The sequence below is a fragment of the Mycotypha africana genome (assembly GCF_025528875.1).
Source record: "Mycotypha africana strain NRRL 2978 chromosome Unknown BDF20scaffold_19, whole genome shotgun sequence".
Lineage (NCBI taxonomy): Eukaryota > Fungi > Mucoromycota > Mucoromycetes > Mucorales > Mycotyphaceae > Mycotypha > Mycotypha africana.
Genome location: NW_026515743.1, coordinates 147,450 through 167,657, shown reverse-complemented (window position 1 = coordinate 167,657; position 20,208 = coordinate 147,450). Strand labels below are relative to the sequence as shown.

At 37.3% G+C, this 20,208-nt stretch overlaps 9 protein-coding genes across 9 annotated transcripts; 5 read left to right on the top strand and 4 right to left on the bottom strand.

Moving 5' to 3' along the window:
- Window positions 1-1,043: 1,043 nt before the first annotated feature.
- BDF20DRAFT_902672 (uncharacterized protein) lies at window positions 1,044-1,885 on the bottom strand. Its single transcript, XM_053082888.1, has 2 exons — window positions 1,728-1,885; window positions 1,044-1,629 (listed from the first exon to the last, which is right to left on the bottom strand). The coding sequence occupies exons 1-2, from the start codon at window positions 1,801-1,803 to the stop codon at window positions 1,205-1,207; spliced, it is 501 nt and encodes a 166-aa protein (XP_052930756.1). The 5' UTR covers window positions 1,804-1,885; the 3' UTR covers window positions 1,044-1,204.
- Window positions 1,886-2,084: 199 nt separating this feature from the next.
- BDF20DRAFT_830134 (glycoside hydrolase) lies at window positions 2,085-3,744 on the bottom strand (the record flags this gene model as incomplete). Its single annotated transcript, XM_053078366.1, has 4 exons — window positions 2,085-2,204; window positions 2,271-2,400; window positions 2,476-2,977; window positions 3,054-3,744. 4 exons carry the CDS (start codon window positions 3,742-3,744, stop codon window positions 2,085-2,087), a joined length of 1,443 nt encoding a protein of 480 aa, XP_052930755.1.
- A 1,955-nt stretch (window positions 3,745-5,699) lies between these two features.
- On the top strand, window positions 5,700-7,354 carry BDF20DRAFT_902664 (uncharacterized protein). Its single transcript, XM_053082887.1, has 3 exons — window positions 5,700-6,149; window positions 6,250-6,353; window positions 6,446-7,354. The coding sequence occupies exons 1-3, from the start codon at window positions 5,750-5,752 to the stop codon at window positions 6,869-6,871; spliced, it is 930 nt and encodes a 309-aa protein (XP_052930754.1). The 5' UTR covers window positions 5,700-5,749; the 3' UTR covers window positions 6,872-7,354.
- A 975-nt stretch (window positions 7,355-8,329) lies between these two features.
- On the bottom strand, window positions 8,330-9,270 carry BDF20DRAFT_902662 (uncharacterized protein). The gene is made up of 3 exons (XM_053082886.1): window positions 9,146-9,270; window positions 8,995-9,072; window positions 8,330-8,893 (listed from the first exon to the last, which is right to left on the bottom strand). The coding sequence occupies exons 1-3, from the start codon at window positions 9,165-9,167 to the stop codon at window positions 8,826-8,828; spliced, it is 168 nt and encodes a 55-aa protein (XP_052930753.1). The 5' UTR covers window positions 9,168-9,270; the 3' UTR covers window positions 8,330-8,825.
- An 81-nt stretch (window positions 9,271-9,351) lies between these two features.
- BDF20DRAFT_983274 (uncharacterized protein) lies at window positions 9,352-12,220 on the top strand. Its single transcript, XM_053085153.1, has 9 exons — window positions 9,352-9,468; window positions 9,534-9,624; window positions 9,703-9,750; window positions 9,834-9,920; window positions 10,019-10,365; window positions 10,480-10,680; window positions 10,778-10,907; window positions 11,008-11,091; window positions 11,190-12,220. Exons 1-9 carry the CDS (start codon window positions 9,436-9,438, stop codon window positions 12,119-12,121), a joined length of 1,953 nt encoding a protein of 650 aa, XP_052930752.1. The 5' UTR covers window positions 9,352-9,435; the 3' UTR covers window positions 12,122-12,220.
- Window positions 12,221-12,883: 663 nt separating this feature from the next.
- BDF20DRAFT_840509 (peptidase family M1-domain-containing protein) lies at window positions 12,884-15,435 on the top strand (the record flags this gene model as incomplete). Its single annotated transcript, XM_053079395.1, has 9 exons — window positions 12,884-13,111; window positions 13,201-13,346; window positions 13,425-13,473; window positions 13,555-13,845; window positions 13,922-14,029; window positions 14,105-14,224; window positions 14,327-14,426; window positions 14,506-14,673; window positions 14,735-15,435. 9 exons carry the CDS (start codon window positions 12,884-12,886, stop codon window positions 15,433-15,435), a joined length of 1,911 nt encoding a protein of 636 aa, XP_052930751.1.
- Window positions 15,436-16,403: 968 nt separating this feature from the next.
- Window positions 16,404-17,794, top strand: BDF20DRAFT_917911 (uncharacterized protein; the record flags this gene model as incomplete). The annotated part of the gene is made up of 2 exons (XM_053084627.1): window positions 16,404-16,565; window positions 16,868-17,794. 2 exons carry the CDS (start codon window positions 16,404-16,406, stop codon window positions 17,792-17,794), a joined length of 1,089 nt encoding a protein of 362 aa, XP_052930750.1.
- A 59-nt stretch (window positions 17,795-17,853) lies between these two features.
- BDF20DRAFT_840506 (uncharacterized protein) lies at window positions 17,854-18,497 on the bottom strand (the record flags this gene model as incomplete). Its single annotated transcript, XM_053079394.1, has 2 exons — window positions 17,854-18,419; window positions 18,485-18,497. 2 exons carry the CDS (start codon window positions 18,495-18,497, stop codon window positions 17,854-17,856), a joined length of 579 nt encoding a protein of 192 aa, XP_052930749.1.
- Window positions 18,498-18,668: 171 nt separating this feature from the next.
- Window positions 18,669-20,123, top strand: BDF20DRAFT_902644 (translation protein SH3-like domain-containing protein). Its single transcript, XM_053082885.1, has 3 exons — window positions 18,669-19,307; window positions 19,392-19,495; window positions 19,587-20,123. The coding sequence occupies exons 1-3, from the start codon at window positions 19,104-19,106 to the stop codon at window positions 19,945-19,947; spliced, it is 669 nt and encodes a 222-aa protein (XP_052930748.1). The 5' UTR covers window positions 18,669-19,103; the 3' UTR covers window positions 19,948-20,123.
- The last annotated feature ends 85 nt before the right edge of the window (window positions 20,124-20,208 follow it).

Genomic DNA, 20,208 nt, shown 5'->3' with positions numbered 1-20,208 from the left:
ATAGTTTAACCTGTCCGTCACGTTAACTATAATGAATCTGCCGAGGTATGGGTCAAAGGAATCTTTAGTTAGATCAACCCACTTACCTCCTGTCACCAATCCAATCGGTCAAGGCACCGCTATAGCATGATGAACCATACAGTAACAATTGGGTATGTCTTTTCTTTTATCATCAGGTCATCTTGTACCTAAGAGTCTCGATAGAAAAAGTTTTTTACAATATCCACAAATATAAATAAAAGTACTTTTTTTCCTACATGGTTTTTGTCTTCAATTCTATATCAGAATATTCTACTTAATAAAAAAAGATAACGTGGTCTTTACTGATTTCGTTTTGTTTTCTTTTTCTTATACTTTATCTTATCGTATACAACAATGTCTCATTATTCGTTTATTTGGTAGGCTTGTTATAATTTTACTTCTTTTGGCTTTTTCTTCTTTGTAAATTGAAGGTGTTTATTTTCGACTTGCACTGTACAATATAGCAAAGTAGAACTCTTTTTATAACTCAATTTACCGGGTGATTGCTTGAAATGTTCTGGAATGGTAGTGATCACTTTGAAAGTGCACTTGTCTTTTACAACTCAAATTGAAATGCATTGTCGACATCACTCACTGCGTTCAGCCATGATTTCCCTCATGGAAATCTTCCAGTACCTACTGCAGTATTTCCTGGGTACGACTATGACATTAATTGTTTCTGTTTTATTGACTGTCATTTATCGTTCTGTAGAAAATGTCGTCTACGAAATACAACCATCACTATACATCCATACAGACTGTCAGGAACAATTGCTCAATTTCTGAATTGACTGAACGATCATTAAAGTGCCATTCATTCTAACGAGGCTTCGTGCAGTATGATACTAGCGGTGTTCAGATTTTCTTATCAAAGCATTTCAATGACAAAGACTACTTTACAATAACCTATTGTAAAGAAAAGTTGAAACATACATTTTTGTCGTATGGGCGGCATGAAAGACTGCTTATTTCGTCGTCAGAGAAACTAGCATGTATGAGTAAATAAACTACAAGACTGATTTTGTTGTATTTTTTTCCTACAATAAAGCGATATGTTGATAAAAATTCGTGATCTACAAAACGAGAAATCCAACTTTTTATTTTTCTAACAATTTCTGGCAATACTGTCTCTTCTTCTGGTAAACAAAATCTACATAGGCTTTAGAGGCAGCATTTTGAATCATCAATTTTCGGTTTGTTTTTTTCCCTTTCTGCTTCTCATAAAGACATGAACATGAGGGAGCCTTCGTACGCTTTGTGTTTCTGGTGGATTAACAAAGTAAATCCATTCCCACTTTGAGCTACCATACTTTTCTTCCAAAACTGACTCTACAAAGTCTGCCGATAAAGGAACTTTTGACCAAATCAAAATGTGCTCAATGCCAGGTTCTACTGAGTAAGGAAAGTCGTTTGGTAAAATCAAAATAGCTGGAGATCTATTTTGCTTGTCATGATCATCCATATCGATATCCTCAGCAGGGAAGTGTATTTTTTCTTTCAACAAAAAATTCTCGAGGGTTCCATATTTTTTAAGCGTATTCTTTATCCATTCTTGATATATAGCTTGTGCTTCTCTATTTCTACGCAGTTGATCAACCTGATTTATGGCTGTCCATCATATCGAACAGAGGAAAAAAGAGCGTACATGAGTCATGGATTTTTAAATGGTAAAGGCCTTCAAAAGCCATTCTTATGCAAGTTTTTACAAACATAATGTACAATCTCTTCCCAAGGATGGACGTGATCAGTGTATTTGGCATCTACTTCTGTAACAGGCGCCATGATGATGAATAAATGCTTTTGTGCAGTGAAAAGAAAGAGTAAACGAAAAAAAAAAAAAAGAAAAAAAAAAGAGAAAGAAAAAACAGACGGAAAGAGCATGCATTACATTGTACATCACGAAGAGCATCAACACAGAAAAAATCAGGAACTTCAAATAACGACTTATGTAAGCGAGATGGAAACCAATGAACAGCCATATTTATAAATCCGTATCAGCTTTTATTTCTAAATCATCATTTTCCGATCATACTCCTTGGATAGAGTCTATGCAATGTCAGTTATTATTTGTTTTTGGGAGAAAACACAGGCAAAGGATGTCCTTCCGTATTAAGAACATAGTTTTCCAAAGGTATAATGTCATCTGGGCTGAACAATAGGTAAAGGTATTTCAGTGTTTCCGCCTACGAAAAGAAGCCTTGCATTAGGAACCCCAAGTCATACCCTTTGATGAATCGTAGCCGACTTACCAAGAAAAAGGTATCCATTCTATTATCACGAGGTGGTGGAATGACTGTGACATCTTTCAAAGCTGTATAACCACCTTCAGGAAGTTTTGTATATTTTTCAAAGGCCTCAAAAATATTCCAACCCCATTCACTAGACAAGATTATGTTTTTAATTTCTAATATCTGTATTTCGCATATCGTTTTTTATTGTAAAACAACAACTTACCGATATTTGTTATCCCCTGTCAATCTGTACAGTAAGAAGAGACTTTCTACCGTTTCAGGTCGCAGGAGATTATGTCGATCTCTCACATGAATCTCCATATCAGGATCGTCTTTTTGACTTTCCTTCTTATTATTAAAGTAAACAATCTCACTCGCCAAACCAGTGGCTGTCATTCTGTACATTTGATAACATGTTCTCGTTAATTCTTCGCCCAAGTGCAAATCCTCCATTTCTTTCGTATCCAAAGGGTCCAACTGATCCAGTGGTGCGCCTTCCGTGATGCCCAACACGACGTTTCCACCTAAAAAGCAAACGAGATGGTCCATTTTTGGATGGTGTGCTGTAGGATCCGACGCATCCAACATTTCAGCAATGTACATGTAATGGTTGGGGTAACTGTATTGAACGAGATGCTTTTTCACACTTTCTAAAGCATGCTCATATCTTTCTTTATATCTGATTTCTGTTTTATCGGTCTGTAGATAAAGCTTCAAAAGGTATTCTACGCGTTAGAGAGAGACGATTCAATTAACTTTTTGAAAAAAGCGGAAAAATGTATGCATGTTGATCTTGATTACCATAATAACTATCTCCACGTGAACCTAAACGAATCTCTTTCGATGCAAATCGTCCAGATACAGGATCAATATAAATGGGAACCAAACCGTTCAAAGCTCCAGAGCCTTCCGTATGAACCAATGCATGCATATGGTCCATTACTTTTTCGACCGCGTTCCAATATTTCATATCCCCTGTTAAATGACTGAGATACTTGAATTCCATCTGCACTGTTGTTGCTTCCGCCGTACTACTAGGGCCAAAACTCTTGGCACTACCGCTTGCCAAAAATACACCAGAGAACGGTACACCCGAACCACTATGGAAGGCCGGCAATAAGCGATCGCCTAAATCAACGGCCTTCTCCAGATAGACAGGGTCGTTACCGGAGAGATGATAGGCAGCCAATAAACCACCTAACACCCGGATAGTGGTTTCGAATACATTCACATCTTGATGTTTTTCAAAATCGAGATGATGCACAATCCACGATCGGGCTTCTTGATATTCATCTGTAAGGTTCATCAACATGATGGTATCAAGCGCATCGATAATCATAAGTCCAATGCCACCAGGCGCCCAACTATGGCCGGCATGAGTGAGAGGCTGGTATTCATCTTTACCAAAAGCATCTGTTTTGTAGCCCTTCCAAGCATGACGAAAAGCGTCGACGATTTTCCTTTGTCGAAAAGCGGTAAGTTCGTCATCCATCGGTGTAAGCGATGCGGGAGGTGGTGTTTGACTGAATAAAAATAAGTTTTGCTGATGCGTTTTCTGTTCTCCATCTTGATCCATGGATTGTTTTTCATACTGACTTTGTTGCTGTGGGTCTAAACTTGACGAGTCTACTTGATGCTTTCCTTTGGTTTCCTCATTTTGTTCAACTGCAGCAAGCTCATCATCTTCCATCGGAAGTATGCCACCAAACACATCTTCCCTAAGACTATTGTCCAAGTTGATATCTTTTATCGCACCCGTCTTACTATTATCGTCAATAGGTTGAAATAGCGGTACATCGAATGTATCATGTGTTGTAGTGGATGGTTTTGGTTTGGAAACACCACTTTGACGCTGAGAAATATAATAGAAGGTGCAAAGAGAAATGATGCCAATACCCAAAAGGGCTTTACGGTTCATTCTCCTCCATGACTGATAAGGATAGGGGGAAGTGAATCAGTGAGTAAAATAAGAGACACAATGAAAGTCACTTATTGCATGGCACCTTACACGAGATCCTTTCATAGAACTTGATTTGTCATATTTATCATCGCTATAAAAATCGCCACGTTTATTACCACTATTTTTCATAGTATGGTGAATTGGCAGCATGATAAAATTGAAAGAAAAGAGGATTGCTTCACAACAATGGGCGTTTCAAAAAAGTTGTTCTTATTGGGATTATAACTCAGTGCACGAATGTTACATCATTTACAGATTTTTTTCAATTGGCATTCCCTACTGTTTTTCAGCAGCGTTCTATTCAGATATTTGTAATTGTATACAGTAAGGGGGGGGGGAACCATTGATTAACAAGCAGCAATCCATCTAATGGTTGTTTTTGACTCTATTGCTTCAGAGTAGGATGGTGTTTGTTACATTAAAGTACTACATCAAACTGAGTACCTTGACTTGGCGTAAGCATTCATTTAGACGCCGTTATCCTGACAATTTGCGTCTGCGAATATTCTACTCAATGTTTTTCCCCTTAATGTACACTAGAACAATCACGAACGATGAGTCAATTATAATGATAGCCATCAAGCTCTTCTCTATCTGACTTTACTTTGCAGGAGAAAAAAGACAACGCTTTGTTGAATACAAATTCACTTTCTATAGAACATGTGCCATCATTTATGATCAAAGAGGCATACATCGCATTTGTATGACAGTTGACACGTTGTTTTGTATTGCCAAGTAAAAGGATCACATAAGATTCTGTATAAACAAATCAAAAAAAGCACAGCTTTGAACCTCCATCCGAAACACAGCAGGCTCTTGCAAACAAGAACATTATATTACTCGAGTCTTATCCATTGGATGAAGAGTGGCTGGACTCTTTCAATACTGAAGCATACGCAAGAAATATGGAGCCAAGATCATGAGAGACACAATTTCAATCGAATGACACTATCTATTCACTATTTTAAAAGTGGTCAATAAAATGAATATCATAGAATTCTATCTTCTCAAGACGGAAGCACTTTCTGGCAGACTTGAAATTAAAAAAGTGATGACAGTAAAGCACCCTCTCTTTTAACTACATCATGTCTGTTGAGGAAGGTTCATGGTGGAGATGGGTCATGACTTTTCAAATTACAACTCAATGGTTTTGAATTAGAGACTTTTCGGGGGTATACTGATGAAGGCCTTTGTGATTCAGCAGTTAATAAAAAAGCGCAATCGCTGCTCCTGTCTTCTTATTGATTCCAGTTTGGAACCTTATAGAAAAATGAGGGTCGCAGAACAAAAGGCTTGCATGAACGTTTTTTATTGACCGCATCCAGATATACGTAGATCTTTTTGATCAAGCTATAGCACTCATTCCATCGATCATAAAAGGCTTGAGATCAAACATGCCGAAGCAATTCAATATCTCTATTTGATTGGCTGGCTAAAAAGTGGAAGACTCCAAAAAAAATAAAAAGTTTGTTTTTTATAACTGTCAAATTTCTTTGCTTTGCTTTTCCCAACCTAGCAACGAAATTTAGATTGGCCCATGCGCTTTCATGAACTGAATAATGAGTTACTTATTTCTATTGCAGGACACTTACAGGATGAAGATCTCAAACACTTTGCCCTTGTGTGTCGGAAATTCGCAATGGTCGCTTGCAGCGATGTGATTTGGAAGGAAAGATTGTATAATCAGTTCGGTATTACTTATAAACTACCAACCGAACAGTGGAGAGATATGTACAATCGCAAAACTGAGGATCCCGCCCATGCTCGCATATGCCCTCACATCGGTTATGTTACGCCGAAAATATTGGAGCCTTATGCAGCTAAATACCAAACGATCTTGAACTGGTTGGATAAAAATCTAAACTGTGCTACTTGTCGAACCAACTGTGCCGATTCAGGCTTGTGCTTATATATTTGGAAGAATAATGTTAGACATCGTAAAGTGTAAAAATGGAAGTGCATGTTTCATGAAAAGACAAGCGATCGTCCCTAACATCCGTTTACTGCAATGTAATTTGTATTGCCATCTGTATTTAGGTTGTAAGGATTGTGCCTATAGTTTCCACAAAGCAGTCGAAGGTCATGGCATTCTATTTCGTATGAATGTTTTGCAAATGTACTGCTTCGATTGCAAACGTCTCGTAAGTTTTTGGACAAAGCAGAAGGTGTGGGGGGGGGAGGAGAAAGAGGTTTAGGTTGAGCTAATCCTTGTTTTACATTGATTGAATAATAGCTGGGGGAGACTCGTGGTGATTCTAGTGAAGCACACTATGTAGATATGTTATTGGAAACGCTGACACACGACAGCGAAAAAGGAAAAGAGTCTATGAGGAAAAGGGAGCAGTGCATGAAAGAAAGATTACTTTATGCAGAACATGCAGATAGAGCGTCAGTCGTTGCCAACGGAAAGTACTATTTTGTAGAAAGAGTATGGCTTATATCATGGTTCTTGCGTCTATGTGATGGTAAAATTGGCGTAGGTCCGGTTGCTAATGATGAACTAGAAGATCCTAACAGAGAAGGCAAACTAAACCCCAATTCACGGCCAAGAGGGAACTTCAAAGGAGGCTTTTCTATTGTGTCTCCATTGTTGTGGAATTATTTGGTGGAAACTTATGGCCTTTCAGGCGGAACTTATACCTCAGGTATATTGCAATAAGAAAAAGCATTGATGACGACTATCTTTTTTCCATTCGCTTACTGACTTCTTTCTGTTTACTGCTATTACCCGGCAAACAAAGATGATACTACAGGCCCAGAATACTTTGTCTTGAATGAATCCATTGCCAACTGGAGATTAAATTAATATAACCATACACCCCCTTTTTGTAAATAGTGTTAGAAAATTTTGTTCACTTTGCCTACATCTCTTTTTATGCTCTACAATGTTTTGCGCTTGTCATTCAAGAATTCGCTTTTTCAATTTTTTTTTTCTTGTATATTTAATGAAAAGCAAATGGAGATTTGCTTCATTTTCACTTTTTTGAATACAAGACCGTAATTGTGTGCCTTTCAACGAAATTTTTAATATCCACAGTCGTGACATTTTTGATTTTCTTAAAGTTAAAATCCGTGGATGCTGAGAGGTTTCATTTATGGATACATTGGACTGATTTGGTACACTATTTAAAAAGTTAACGAACTGCTTCTTTAAATGATGAATGACGTTGACCAGATCTACAATAAGGAGGAGCTGAGTAAAGCCTCAATAGCGCTACTTTGAGAGTTTCGGTCCCAAAAGCGTATGACGTTTGGCTTTACGTTTGACGAAAGCCCAAAAAGTGTTCTATCGCGCGTTAAGCTCTGGAGAGTAAGGCGGGAGGAATACACACTTATAACGTTGTTTCTTTGAGGGAGCTTTTTAACTGTGGGTAGAATGCTTATAACAGTATGTTTTGCTGTGCTTTGCTGTAGAGATAGTTGATGCAGTGAGATGTGGTCGTTATTTTACTGTTTGTCTGCTGATTGAGTGCAACAAAAACAAGCCTCGTTACATGCGAACATTATGAAAAGTTCCTGAAAGATACCTGTCAATAGTTGTTGCTCAGGAGCAATACGTTGATTAAATATATTACTTTGATTGTCTTGAAAACTGGCAAGAGTAAGAATCAAAACTACATTTCTGCTTCTATTTTTCAAGGAAGGATTCATAAAGAATAGCTTTGTTGAGATGACAAAAATAATTGGCTATTAGATGCATAGAATGTACTTAACATGCTGCTTTAAACGAATAGGCTGCATTATACTACGTGATGAAATATATCCATATTCATTCTCATTGGAAATAACAAAGCTGTTCATGCCCATTCCACAGAGTTACAAAAATTTAACATAACGATAGATGACTATGGTTCTAACCAGTGCAAAGAGGTAACCCTCATGGTAACTTATATTTTCATTATTCATTTCGTTCAAAGTTACCCTTCAGCAAGTAAATTGGTACATAAGGCAGCCATCCTCCTAAATTCTTCCTGCCCTTGAGCAAGGTACACACTCCATATCATCCATGGTTCAACTTGGCAAGTCGATGATGAGATGGAAGATATCGCCTATTTTCAACGAATATCAACACTTCCAGATTTCCCTATACTGATCATGACCTTGGAAGATATGAAATAGAAAATGATGCAGTATTTGCTGTTGCTGCTGCTACTGTAGAAAGCCAGACTATTGTTTACCGATAACCATCATTTTTGTGCTGCTTCTCTCAGATTTTTTTTATTTCTTGTTTTAAAAGGTGCTTTCAAGTTCGCTTGCTGAAACGAACCCTATGCTTTTTTTAAATTTATGTCATGCAGTACCATCTGATTCAACAGTGGCAATGAGATAACGTCAATACTCATCTTCTGCTCGCCTCCCATACTCAATGGAGTAGCCATTATGAACAGTGTTTGAAGCCTCAACAATACCGAAAACACACTCTTCGTCGGTTATCCGATGTCTAACTGTGTTTATCTAAAAGCAATTGTGTGCGTACGTGTTGAAGAAATTTTGCCAGTACCCGCCACATTGATTTTTCTGTAGCTTTCTATCCCAACTCAATGCCATAAGAAGTAGCACAATGTTTTGATGCCTGTTTGTTTTATAAACGCAGTTTTGATTTCCCTAACGGCTCACTTTTTGAAGCTGAAGAATAAACTGTGCCCATTTTGGTAACTATAACAGCGTACTTTGACCTTTTCTATTATTGCAATTGTTGTATTCGATTCAGTTTACTTAATTGAGAACATTATTGCTTATTTGTTTTCTATGTTTTTGTTCTCTGCCAAATAAACTACCCACCTAAAATTTTTGATAAGCTTAAACTGTTTGCCTTTTTTGATATGAGAGAGGTTATTGCCACTTGGGTAGGATAGGATGCTTAACAGAACAGAAAGGTTTATTATCAAATACATTTTGGCTCTCTGTACATCTAGATATACTGTGGGCATACTCGTCCGTCTTAATACTCCCATTCAAAGAGTCATTGTTCCAAGTAGATGGCTTTACGAAAAAGTCCTTATCTTATAACCCGAATAGAATGCACTGCTGTTGTTTCCCAGCTCAAGTTTCTGTATACATTTCAAGTCGGAGTAAAGAGCAAATCAAAATTTCCCAAAAAGCGAATCGAGAAAAGCTTTGTTTAATCTGTCAGCTTTTCTTTAAAATTAAAATTTTGTTGAGCCGTTTCAAAGACTTTTTCGTTTTCTTTCGCTTTCCGTGATAAATATCAATATTCACAACATGAGTTTTCTCTGGTCCTTTGGTTCCAAGAAGGTAGAAGAGATGAAGCTAATCTTATACGACATCCATTTGGAATTAAATAGTATTTTCTATTTCAGGAACCAGCTGTACCTGCGTCACCGTTAGCACCTTCCCAATCCACGTTCAAAACTATGAGCAACACCTTTAAAAAAGGTGTACAATATAACAGTACGTTATGAATCATGATATGAGTACAAATGATTATGTTAAAAGTTCAAGGAATTCACGCCATCTATTTCTTTACAGTGAAAATTGTTTTGAGAGGTGACGTTATGACTGGAAAATCAAATTTATGTAAGACTATAAGATTCGGCAAACAAAGCTTTAAAAGCGAGCACATAATAAGAAACATATACATCGATCTTGTTATAAAAAAGTCCAAAGGCTACAAGGTCTGGAGTTTGACGAAAATTACACATCTACTCCACAAATCGAAGTAACCAACATTCCGTGGAATTATAAAGGTTTGTTGTTTATCATATGAGATCATTTGATTTGATCTACAGTTTAAACATTTCACTGACCAACGCATGACTTCCTCCTCACTCTCCCCCTACAATAGACTCACCTGATATTGTAAAGATTGAAGTGTGGGATGTGGTTGACAAAGCTCATAATAGTAACAGCAATAAATCGAGAGAAGCTCAAGGTATAAAACTTGAACATAACGTCTCAACATCGTCTCAGCAAGATCAACAGGCTCCATCTCCTCCTTCCAAAGACGATGGAAAGAATTTAGAAGACAGTATGGAAAATGGGAATGCAATGGGATTGGATGCAGCTACAGTGAATGTTTATAGAAATACACAAGGCGTCATTCTCTTATTTGATACAACCAAGCCTTGGACTTTTGATTATGTGAACAAGGAACTAGAAAATGTACCAGAGAACATATGTGTATTAGTTCTTGTAAGTAAGCTTCACACTGTCTGAATCGTTTGAAAATTTACAGAAACACAAGATACATCAGAGTAATACTCAACTTACCAAAAAAAACAAACAACCCAACAAACTGTATATTAGGGCAACTTTTGTGATAAAGTTGAGGAACGTAAAGTCGAAACATCAACTATTCATGCCGCTTTATACAAACATAATCAGAAAAGAATTCAAAAAGGAACTATTAAGCCCAATTTAATTCGATATGCTGAGACAAGCATGAAAACAGGTTTAGGCTTACAATATATTCATGAATATCTCGGTGTACCTTATCTGCAATTAGTGGTAGAGTTCATTCTTATCAGTATAGATGTAACGGGAGGATGCATTAGACGTTTCTCTTGCTCACTGCTCAAAATGCTTTCTTTTTCATTTTTACCAGATTGAGACTTTGAATAAGCAACTTGAATTAAAAGCCATCGAAATTGTTGATGTATTAGAAAATCTAGACACGAATGAAGATGTGCCTGAATTAATGCATAGAAGACGAGGGCAGGATAATTTTGTACAACGTAAGATTTTACCGGGTTACCTTACATGGAAAGCTACAAACAGAGAAAGAGGATCCAAGAGTAGTGTTATGTTGATATGGTTCTATGTTTATGTCTATAGCCTCAGATGATAACACAATACTATCACAGCATGATGAGTTAAAAGCGGATTGGGATGAAGAGATGGAAGCTATTGCTGCAGATCGTAAGTGAATCTGGATAGAATTTTATTTTACAAGCAGAAAGTAAAATACAAAACCACTGCGATACTCAAGTCTTATGAATGAAATTGCCAATTCTTAGATCCTAGTGCTTTAGAATCATTCCATCGTCGACAAACACCGCCTATACCGACCGAACCTGTAAAATCGCACGAGCTGGACAGTGTAGCACTGCAAACAGAAGATATCCCATCTGTGGCGGTAGAAGGAGATGATAAGATTGCCGATGATTGGTTTAATGAGGAAAGCAATATTACAGAAACAGTAGCTGCACCCAAGGATATAGCAAATGATGACGATGATGAAGACAATGAATCGGGTAACCCTATGGTACAAACTGATGAAGATGTTGAAGCAATGATCTATGACAACACGGCAAGCATTGAAAACGAAAATAAGAATGATATCGAAGGACACGAGGAAAGTGAAAAGGAGCATACTCTGAAACCTCACGATGAAAGGCTGGAGGAAGAGGAAGAAAAAGTAGAAGAAAAGACACCTTCTCCAACGTATCACTCACCATTCTTCAAAAGTGAGTTAAACGATGTTTGGGGCAACCCCAGAAGTGAACTGAGAAGAGTGTCCAATACGGAAATTGCTTCAGATAGTGACGATGAAGATAATAGAATAGATACTACCACTTCTGCTGATATCGAAGAATCCTCTGCTTCTTCTCCTGCCGCATTTGTTAATTATGGATATGAAGAGATTGGCGGGTCCAATGAAGAAAATCCATGGTCTACTGGTAAGCAATACGAGCGCGAAGAAGAGGAGTACCCATTGGAAGGGACAGAGCCGGTCGTTGCAGAAGAGCAAAACGAAGGAGAGCAAAAAGATAATGAAACCAAAGAGACATCATCATCATTAAACGTAGGCGAACAACAACAAGATAATGCAGACAAAGAAAAAGACAGTGCAGAAATTCGAGAACTGCAACCTACTAAAAAGACAAGTAATAATAATAATAGCAGAAAGAAAAAGTCTGGTAAAAAGAATAGAAAGCGAAGAAATTAAGCATGAAAACATATATTTGCATTTTACATTTTCCTCATCGCATTTCAAAGAATAAACAAACACTTTGCCATCTTGTCGATAAGAAGGAATATTGAGTTTGACGAAATTAAAAGAATTGAGAATAGTTTTAAGAAAGAAAAGAACATGCTTCATGTACAGTAAATGAGGGTCAGACCCAAAACAGACAATAAAGAAACTATTCATACGTACGCATCTACTCCCGGCAGCCCCAACTATGATAGATACAGAAGATTAGCGTCAAGCAACTTTCATGGCTGCATTCTCACTGAACTATGTTGATTTCTTTTCATCCGATAAGTGATATTAACATTAGGCGTGACTTGCAGTTTGATGAGGATAACGTCGTTTCTTATCCATCAATGAGGCCTTGTGGTGCCAAATCCGTCAGAGTATTTAGGACATATCTTTTTAAAACGGATCGAGATATGGCGCGCTTGTGGTTTCCCGAATAACAATAAATTTATTTAGCTTACTAACGTTAGATTGGTCAAATGAAAATGAAGAATCGTATCTATCAGCGTCCTGAAAAGAGTACCTTTCAGCACTCGTACAGATCGCATAAGAGCAAAAGTTCCTGTCGCCCCTGAGGGCCGAAAATTAATTTGCCGCTTCTTCCTAGCACTTTATTTATCCAGACTACCACCTGGATATTGTAGCTGAGATACCATGGTGCGTTCTGGCTACACGTCATTTCTTTGCTTCATCCTTGCCATCGGCTTTAGCGCGAACCTTTACAATAAAATGTGCAATCAACCTCGACAAACAGTTGATGTCAGTACACAAGCCAACATTGACCAAGTGCTAACCAAACACCTTCACCTCAACTGGAATGTTGATTTTGAGAATAAGAATATTCACGGCAGTGTTCGTCTCAATTTGGTGAGCTTGGTCGACAATGTGGAAAAGGTCATTTTGGATACAAGCTATTTAGATATCAAATCTGTCATGTATGGTAAAGACAGTTTGAAGGTAACGGAAGAGAGTTTTATATTAAAAAATCAGCTTCAGACTCTATGTGGAGGACAATAAAGTCTGACATGGAACTTTGACTATAATAGTTTGACGTGGCCGAGAGATATGCTAGCTTAGGATCTGCTTTAACTATACAGATACCTAAAATTGACAAAGCTGGCACAAATTTTCAGTTAAAGATTGATTATGAAACCACTGAAAACTGTACAGCCGTTCAATTCCTTACACCAGAGTAAAGAAAAAAAAATGTACAGGTGCAACAAATGAACAGCCTTTGATAATATCCTTTTTCCACAATATTGTACGATAGACAGACATTGGGTGGAAAGCATCCTTATTTATTTTCACAAAGTGAACCAGTATGTATAATTGTTGTTTACAATGAAATCTATTAGAGAAATTCACGGTTTACATAACTTTCAACCCTATCGGCCTAATAGATTCATGGTCGTGCTATGATTCCTTGTCAAGACTCACCGTCTGTTAAGGTTACCTACTCAGCTTCTGTCAGATCTCACTTACCCGTAGTTATGTCTGCTTTGAGAACTGGTATTGATGAAGATCCCGATCAGGGAACAGGATTCAAAACCTATCATTTCAAGCAAGAAACGTCTATTCCCTCTTATCTGATCGCTATTGCTGTGGGTAACTTGGTGGGACAAGATATTGGACCTCGAACCACAGTTTGGTGCGAACCTGAAATGATTAAGCAAGCTGCATGGGAATTCTCTGTATGTAGAATACGTGCTTAGAGCATAGGGTTGTAGGCGAAAAGTCAAACTAAACTTGGGTTTTGTAACAATTTAGGATACCGAGTCATTTATTGCTACTGGTGAAAAACTATTAACACCCTATGAATGGGGACGTTATGATCTACTTGTACTCCCCCCCTCTTTCCCTTATGGTGGTATGGAGGTAAGACTCTTATTATTCTCGTTTAACATGGTATTGACTATCGGTTATTCATGCCTTTTTTATGCTGGTGATTAGAACCCATGCCTTACTTTTGTGACACCTACCTTACTAGCAGGTGATAAGAGTGCGGTGAATGTCATTGCTCATGAAATCTCTCATAGTTGGATGGGTAACCTGGTAACAACAAATGCTTGGGTAAATGACGCTAATAAGATGTAGTAAAAAGTCTAGTTTTTTCTTTACAAATCAACATTAACAAGACAAACTGTTTTATTGATGAACTTGAACATACAATAGAAACATTATTGGTTGAATGAGGGCTGGACAGTTTTTATTGAACGCAAGATTCTCGGCAGACTCTATGGTGAACGTGTAAGGCAATTTGAAGCACTTAGCGGTAAGATATAGTTATGTGTCATCATCCACAAAAAACAAAAAATTATATATATATGGTTGCTTATTGCAAAATATGTTAGGTTGGAGGGCATTACAGGAAAGTGTTGAATTATTTGGAAAGGATTCACCAAAGACAGTACTTAATCCTGATCTTCGTAATGGTGCAGATCCTGACGACTTTTTTTCAAAAGTTCCTTACGGTAAAACTGCTTTAGAGCTAAAGCATTCATTTGCAGAATTAGCCCACAGTGTGATTGACATAACTTTCTACTCTTTCTATCCATTGTGCCATCGTTTCTTCTATTATAGAAAAGGGATTCAACTTTTTATATCACATTGAAAAGGTAGTGGGTGGACCCGAGATTTTTGAGCCTTACATGAAGGCTCATGTACAGCGTTTTGCATCCACTTCAATTTCCACTGAAGATTGGAAACAATTTTTATTCGAATATATGGAAAAGACACATGGCTCCTCCATGATGGATAAGCTCAACACCATTGATTGGGATGCTTGGATCAACCAGCCTGGTATGCCGCCTGTCGATCCTGGATTTGATACATCTCTTGCGGATGCTTGTATTGACTTGGCGAAACGTTGGAATCAAGCGCGTGATAAAGAAGATCTTTCAGAGTTTTCTGGCAAGGACATTCAAGACTTTACAGCTGGACAGAAGATTGTATTTTTAGAAAAACTCACCGATGTTGCGCCTTTACCTCACCGTCTCATCAAAAAAATGGATGAACTTTACCAGTTTACACCAAACCATAACGCAGATTTACGCTTGCGTTGGCATCAGGTGTGCTTGATTACCAGTTACGAACCTATGTATCCAGAGGTAGTCAAGTTCATTACAGAACAAGGACGTATGAAATTTGTACGTCCGCTTTATCGTCTGCTTCATCATGCCAAAAATGGTTCTCAGTTGGCCGTCGATACTTATTTGAAGCACAAATCGTTCTATCATCCCATTGCCGCTCAGTTGATTGAAAAGGATATTGGCTTGATATAATTAGAGATGACAGCTGCTTGTGGAATAGAAAAAGAGTTGCATAAAAGAGGTTTTACACGTTTCTTATATGTATTAAACGCGGTATACAATTTCTTTTCATTAGACAAAGCGATGTGAAGATTACGTCAAAGGTGTTTTTATTGAGCATTTACAAAATTGCATCCAGTATTCTAATGCTAAATAAAAGAGTCTTTTGCTGTTTTTCGAGTCCATCTATTTTCACCTTTTTTCACTGAGCATTTTCTGAAAAAATGGGTTAGAATAAAATAACCTTAGGATCTCGAGTGGAAGAGAAGAAAAGCACTTAAGGATCAATTGAGCATTATCTTTAACCCATTAGCAATAGTATGGATGTCATGGATGAGTTTTTCCTGAAATGACAGGTTACATGATTATGGTAGACAATGCCCCAATTCATGTTTTTTAAAATAATCAAACCCATCTTGAACCCATTGTTATACGGATACGGATACGGATACGGATACAGATACGAATTGAATTGAATTGAAAGTGTGTGTGATTTTTTCAAAATACGGATACGGATACGAATTGAATTGAAAGTGTGTGTGATTTTTCCAAGATACGGATACGGATACGATACGGATACGATACGATACAGATACGGATACGAATTGAATTGAAAGTGTGTGTGATTTTTTCAAAATACCGATACGGATACGATACGGATACGATGCGGATACGGATACGGAATTGAATTGAAAGTGTGTGTGATTTCTTCAAAATACGGATACGATACGGATACGGATACGGATACGATACAGATACGATACGAATACGAATTGGAATTTGAAAGTGTGTATGATTTTTTCAAGATACGGATACGGATACGATACAGATACGAATTGAATTGAAAGTGTGTGTGATTTTTCCAAGATACGGATACGGATACGATACGGATACGATACGGATACGGGTACGAATTGAATTTTCTTTTTTCTTTCGAAATAATGACCGAAAAAAATTTAGACATCCTTCCATACAACTACAGACCAGGCACTGATTTAATCAGTAAAATGGTACTAACCGACAATCAAGTCATCAACATGTTAATGAAAACTCTAGTACCTGAAGCGGCAGAAGACCATTATGTTGCAGCACTGACGTGTTTGGTGAGATAATAACTACAATACTCGAGTACGTACAACCAGGTAGAGAATACATTCTACCACGGTCTATCTATATTGCATCTAATATAGGTTATGTACAACATAGAACAAGATATAGGCCTAAGTATAATAATCACCAATAAGCATCTGAACCTGAAATTAGTGACTAGCATACGCGTCCTCAAATAATATAATTCCCATTAAACCTCACAAAGTAAATAATCCTTCTACTTCATCTGAAGAATAATAAAGGCACCTAAGTTCATAGTCATCGACTTACAACTGTTATCAATTTTTTAAATAAGCAAATACAACAAGCACCAACGGAGTTTATAAACAAAAACAAATGCGATGTCCTTTATGCTCCTCACAATCCTTTAAGTACATTTCCACCTGTATTTATTGAAGTGCAAAATCAAGTGGACGAAAAATTCTTGGTACGTGCCGTTCATTACAGTACGCTGATATACGCACGGTACAATAAACACCCTATTTTATTGATAATTGGAGTTGCGAGTGTGACGGCGTCATTTATGAGTAAGACGGTAGCAGATAGCGACTTCTCCTTCGCCAAGCAAATACCATGTATAGGCTGGGCAAAACGCTGCCTCGTGATGGCATCTTCAACATTAAACATAACCCAACATAACATCGAAGAAGAATTACACCCTTTACAAGCATTAGGTTATTTCATTTGCTCACAAGCAGTGTCAATTAGCCTTTTGGAGTATGGAAAGAATGACAAAACGGTGAAATTGTTATATTCAATTGCACATGCCAACCTTGAGCAATTAAGTGGAGAAGAAGAAGAAAAGCTGGAAGCGATTAGGAACATTTGTAACAGTAGTCAAATGCAGCTCCAAAAGATAAAGGGATGCCTCGAAAAAGGAGATGAAGCTTCAAAAGAAAAGGCATTAAGCTATGTGGACGATACTTTGGAGTTCCTACGACGACAAAAAAGAAAATACTGCGAAACTATTGAAACAACGCCTATTGAAGAAACTCCTCCATTGGTTTATTTAAACAAAAAAAGGCAGCCAATTTCTGTTGATCTCAATGACGAGCAAAAAGCTGAGCTATATCAATTTGTACAACGTTTTAAAAGTATTGAATCAGGGAGAACCAACTGGAAGAAGTGCTTTCAGCAAGGACATCTCGATAGCATACAGGCAATCAAGCACTTTAAAACTAGTGAAAGTTTAAGATGTCATTATAATAGATTCTTTAAATAAACAAAAAAAGATTTTATTGTTATCGTCATAAAACTACTGTTTTTAAACATTTATTTTGTTTATAAGCCATCATTAGATAATATGACTTTATCATTGCTTGTAATAGCAATTATAATATCCAATAAAGGATGGTATCCTACTTTACTCTTGTTGTGCCTATCATCCTTTGATGACACTAATATACACTGCCTTGCCCAAAACGCACACGGTATTTCTCTAAGGAATGGCGACTCTTGGTGTTGCGAGCTTTGCTCGATAATGTCTTTATCAAGTTGCTGGACAGCAATGATTATACAAATAGGAAGAGTGTTATACATTTCAAAAATATTGGTGCATTGTTGGATGATTTGATTGAATTTCGTATCATCAAAGGTCTCAATGGTGTTGATAACTATGGGTGGTAAACTATTTGGAGGATCATGTGGAATATATAAGACATTACACACGCCTTTATGTATAAATTCTATTGGTTCAATAACATATGAACCTTTTGGTGCTTTAACAAGAGTTTTGGCTATAATGTCAATGATTCGTTCGTCAGTCAAAATGATCTTGCTAATCAAGTCAATTCCAGGAAAATATTCAGTTGGGACTACAAAATTACTAGAATCTTGATCACTTTCATCTAAAATATTTCCATGTGTGTAAGAAAGAGAATATTTACATTTACATTTCTACAATATATTTAACCTGTTATTAGCATAATTGCTTTGGAGTTTCCTACAAGATATTGAAGAAAAGAACGATGGATCCTCAGGTGAAAGGATAATTAGGTTCTAAGTAAAAAATAAACTTAGAACTTAGCGAGTATTATTGGTTAATCAAATTCAATTCGTACCCGTATCCGTATCGTATCCGTATCCGTATCTTGAAAAAATCACACACACTTTCAAATTCCAATTCGTATTCGTATCGTATCTGTATCGTATCCGTATCCGTATCCGTATCCGTGTCGTATCCGTATTTTGAAGAAATCACACACACTTTCAATTCAATTCAATTCGTATCCGTATCCGTATCCCTATCGTGTCCGTATCCGTATCTTAAAAATCACACACACTTTCAAATTCAATTCGTATCCGTAACCGTATCCGTATCTTGAAAATCACACACACTTTCAGCAGCAGTAAATCTAGAAAAATGTTTATTTCTCAAAAATGCATAGCATCGGAGAACCAAAAGGCCCTGATGTATTTTTTTGGGAGTTTTGAAGCCCTTACCCCGCCCTTGCTGTTTTATTGCTTTTAATATAGAAAATTCAGCACTTTCAACCTTTTTCTACATTTAAAATTCTGAACCGATTAGAAAAATGCATCGTGTTAGACCAAAGGGAGTGAGCAGCCGTGTATACCCTGCTACTAAAAGTATCAAACCTCAAAATAAAATAACGAAATGGAATATTGTTTCTGGTGACAAGGTGGCCATCATTGCCGGACGGGACAAAGATACGATCGGTGAGGTGAAATCAGTGGATCGTAAAACGAATACACTTTTTGTGGAAGGAAAGAAATTGGTAGAGTTCCATTGTGATTTTTTGACTGACATGAAGTTGCGAGTCTGACCTGTATGATCTGAACCACCTTGTGGTAAATGATAGGCAAAGAAACATGTACCTATGCAACCTGCTGCCCCTGAGGGTATTGTGAGGAAAGAGATGCCAATTCACTATTCCAACGTCATGTTATTACATCCAGATACACAGTAAGAGCAGTGAGCATAGATGAACCTACATGATTGACTGTTGTCTAAGACCTTTTATTATTATTATTATTATTATTATTATTATTACAAGATTACCTACTAAAATTGATAGACGCAAAGTATCGAAAACTTTGGAGGATGGACGTGTTATCACACGTTGGTCGAGATTTGTAAAAGGAACAGATATTGAAATCCCCAAACCCTTTAAAAAATACAACGATATCGTTCAAGATGAGAAGTTCACTACGACAGCGGATGAAGTACTCAGAGTAACCTACACTTCCACACCAACGGATGCAGCACAGCCTCCGTTTCCCCAGGAACTAGTAAAAGAACTCAGAAATGTTCATAAAAAGAAATTGATTGTCCCATTAGACACCCATGAGAGCTCCACGACCTCATCACCTACCACACCCACAGCAGGAAAAGCAAAAGTATCACCATCCACCTAAACAATGACCCTAGCTTTGTATCGCCAATAGCTAGATGTTGTTTCTCATTTCTTTCACTTTTTTTTTTCCCCTGTACAGTCTTTTATTGTAATTTTTGTCTCGTTTAAAAAATTATCTAGAATAAAAAAACTTTGGAAATAGTGTCATGACTCTTCCAACGACAACAGAAGCGGTGATGATTATGATGAGAGCCTCCATTTGGAATACGAATGGTTCGTTCTAAAGCTCTTCCATAAATCAAATGCTTGGTGCTTTCAGATA

Coding starts and splice junctions, on each gene's coding strand:
- BDF20DRAFT_983274 (XM_053085153.1), top strand. CDS start 9,436: ATGAGTTTTCTCTGGTCCTTTGGTTCCAAGAAG. Junction 10,908..11,007: donor GCAGGATAATTTTGTACAAC/GTAAGATTTTAC, acceptor TTATGTCTATAG/CCTCAGATGATAACACAATA. Junction 11,092..11,189: donor GGAAGCTATTGCTGCAGATC/GTAAGTGAATCT, acceptor GCCAATTCTTAG/ATCCTAGTGCTTTAGAATCA.
- BDF20DRAFT_902672 (XM_053082888.1), bottom strand. CDS start 1,803: ATGGCGCCTGTTACAGAAGTAGATGCCAAATACACTGATCACGTCCAT. Junction 1,630..1,727: donor AGAGATTGTACATTATGTTT/GTAAAAACTTGC, acceptor TATGATGGACAG/CCATAAATCAGGTTGATCAA.
- BDF20DRAFT_902644 (XM_053082885.1), top strand. CDS start 19,104: ATGCATCGTGTTAGACCAAAGGGAGTGAGCAGCCGTGTATACCCTGCT. Junction 19,308..19,391: donor TTGTGGAAGGAAAGAAATTG/GTAGAGTTCCAT, acceptor GGTAAATGATAG/GCAAAGAAACATGTACCTAT. Junction 19,496..19,586: donor TTATTACATCCAGATACACA/GTAAGAGCAGTG, acceptor TATTATTACAAG/ATTACCTACTAAAATTGATA.
- BDF20DRAFT_902662 (XM_053082886.1), bottom strand. CDS start 9,167: ATGGGAGTATTAAGACGGACGA. Junction 9,073..9,145: donor GGGAGTATTAAGACGGACGA/GTATGCCCACAG, acceptor TGTTCTGTTAAG/CATCCTATCCTACCCAAGTG. Junction 8,894..8,994: donor AAGCTTATCAAAAATTTTAG/GTGGGTAGTTTA, acceptor TTGCAATAATAG/AAAAGGTCAAAGTACGCTGT.
- BDF20DRAFT_902664 (XM_053082887.1), top strand. CDS start 5,750: ATGCGCTTTCATGAACTGAATAATGAGTTACTTATTTCTATTGCAGGA. Junction 6,150..6,249: donor GAAGAATAATGTTAGACATC/GTAAAGTGTAAA, acceptor ATCTGTATTTAG/GTTGTAAGGATTGTGCCTAT. Junction 6,354..6,445: donor GCTTCGATTGCAAACGTCTC/GTAAGTTTTTGG, acceptor ATTGAATAATAG/CTGGGGGAGACTCGTGGTGA.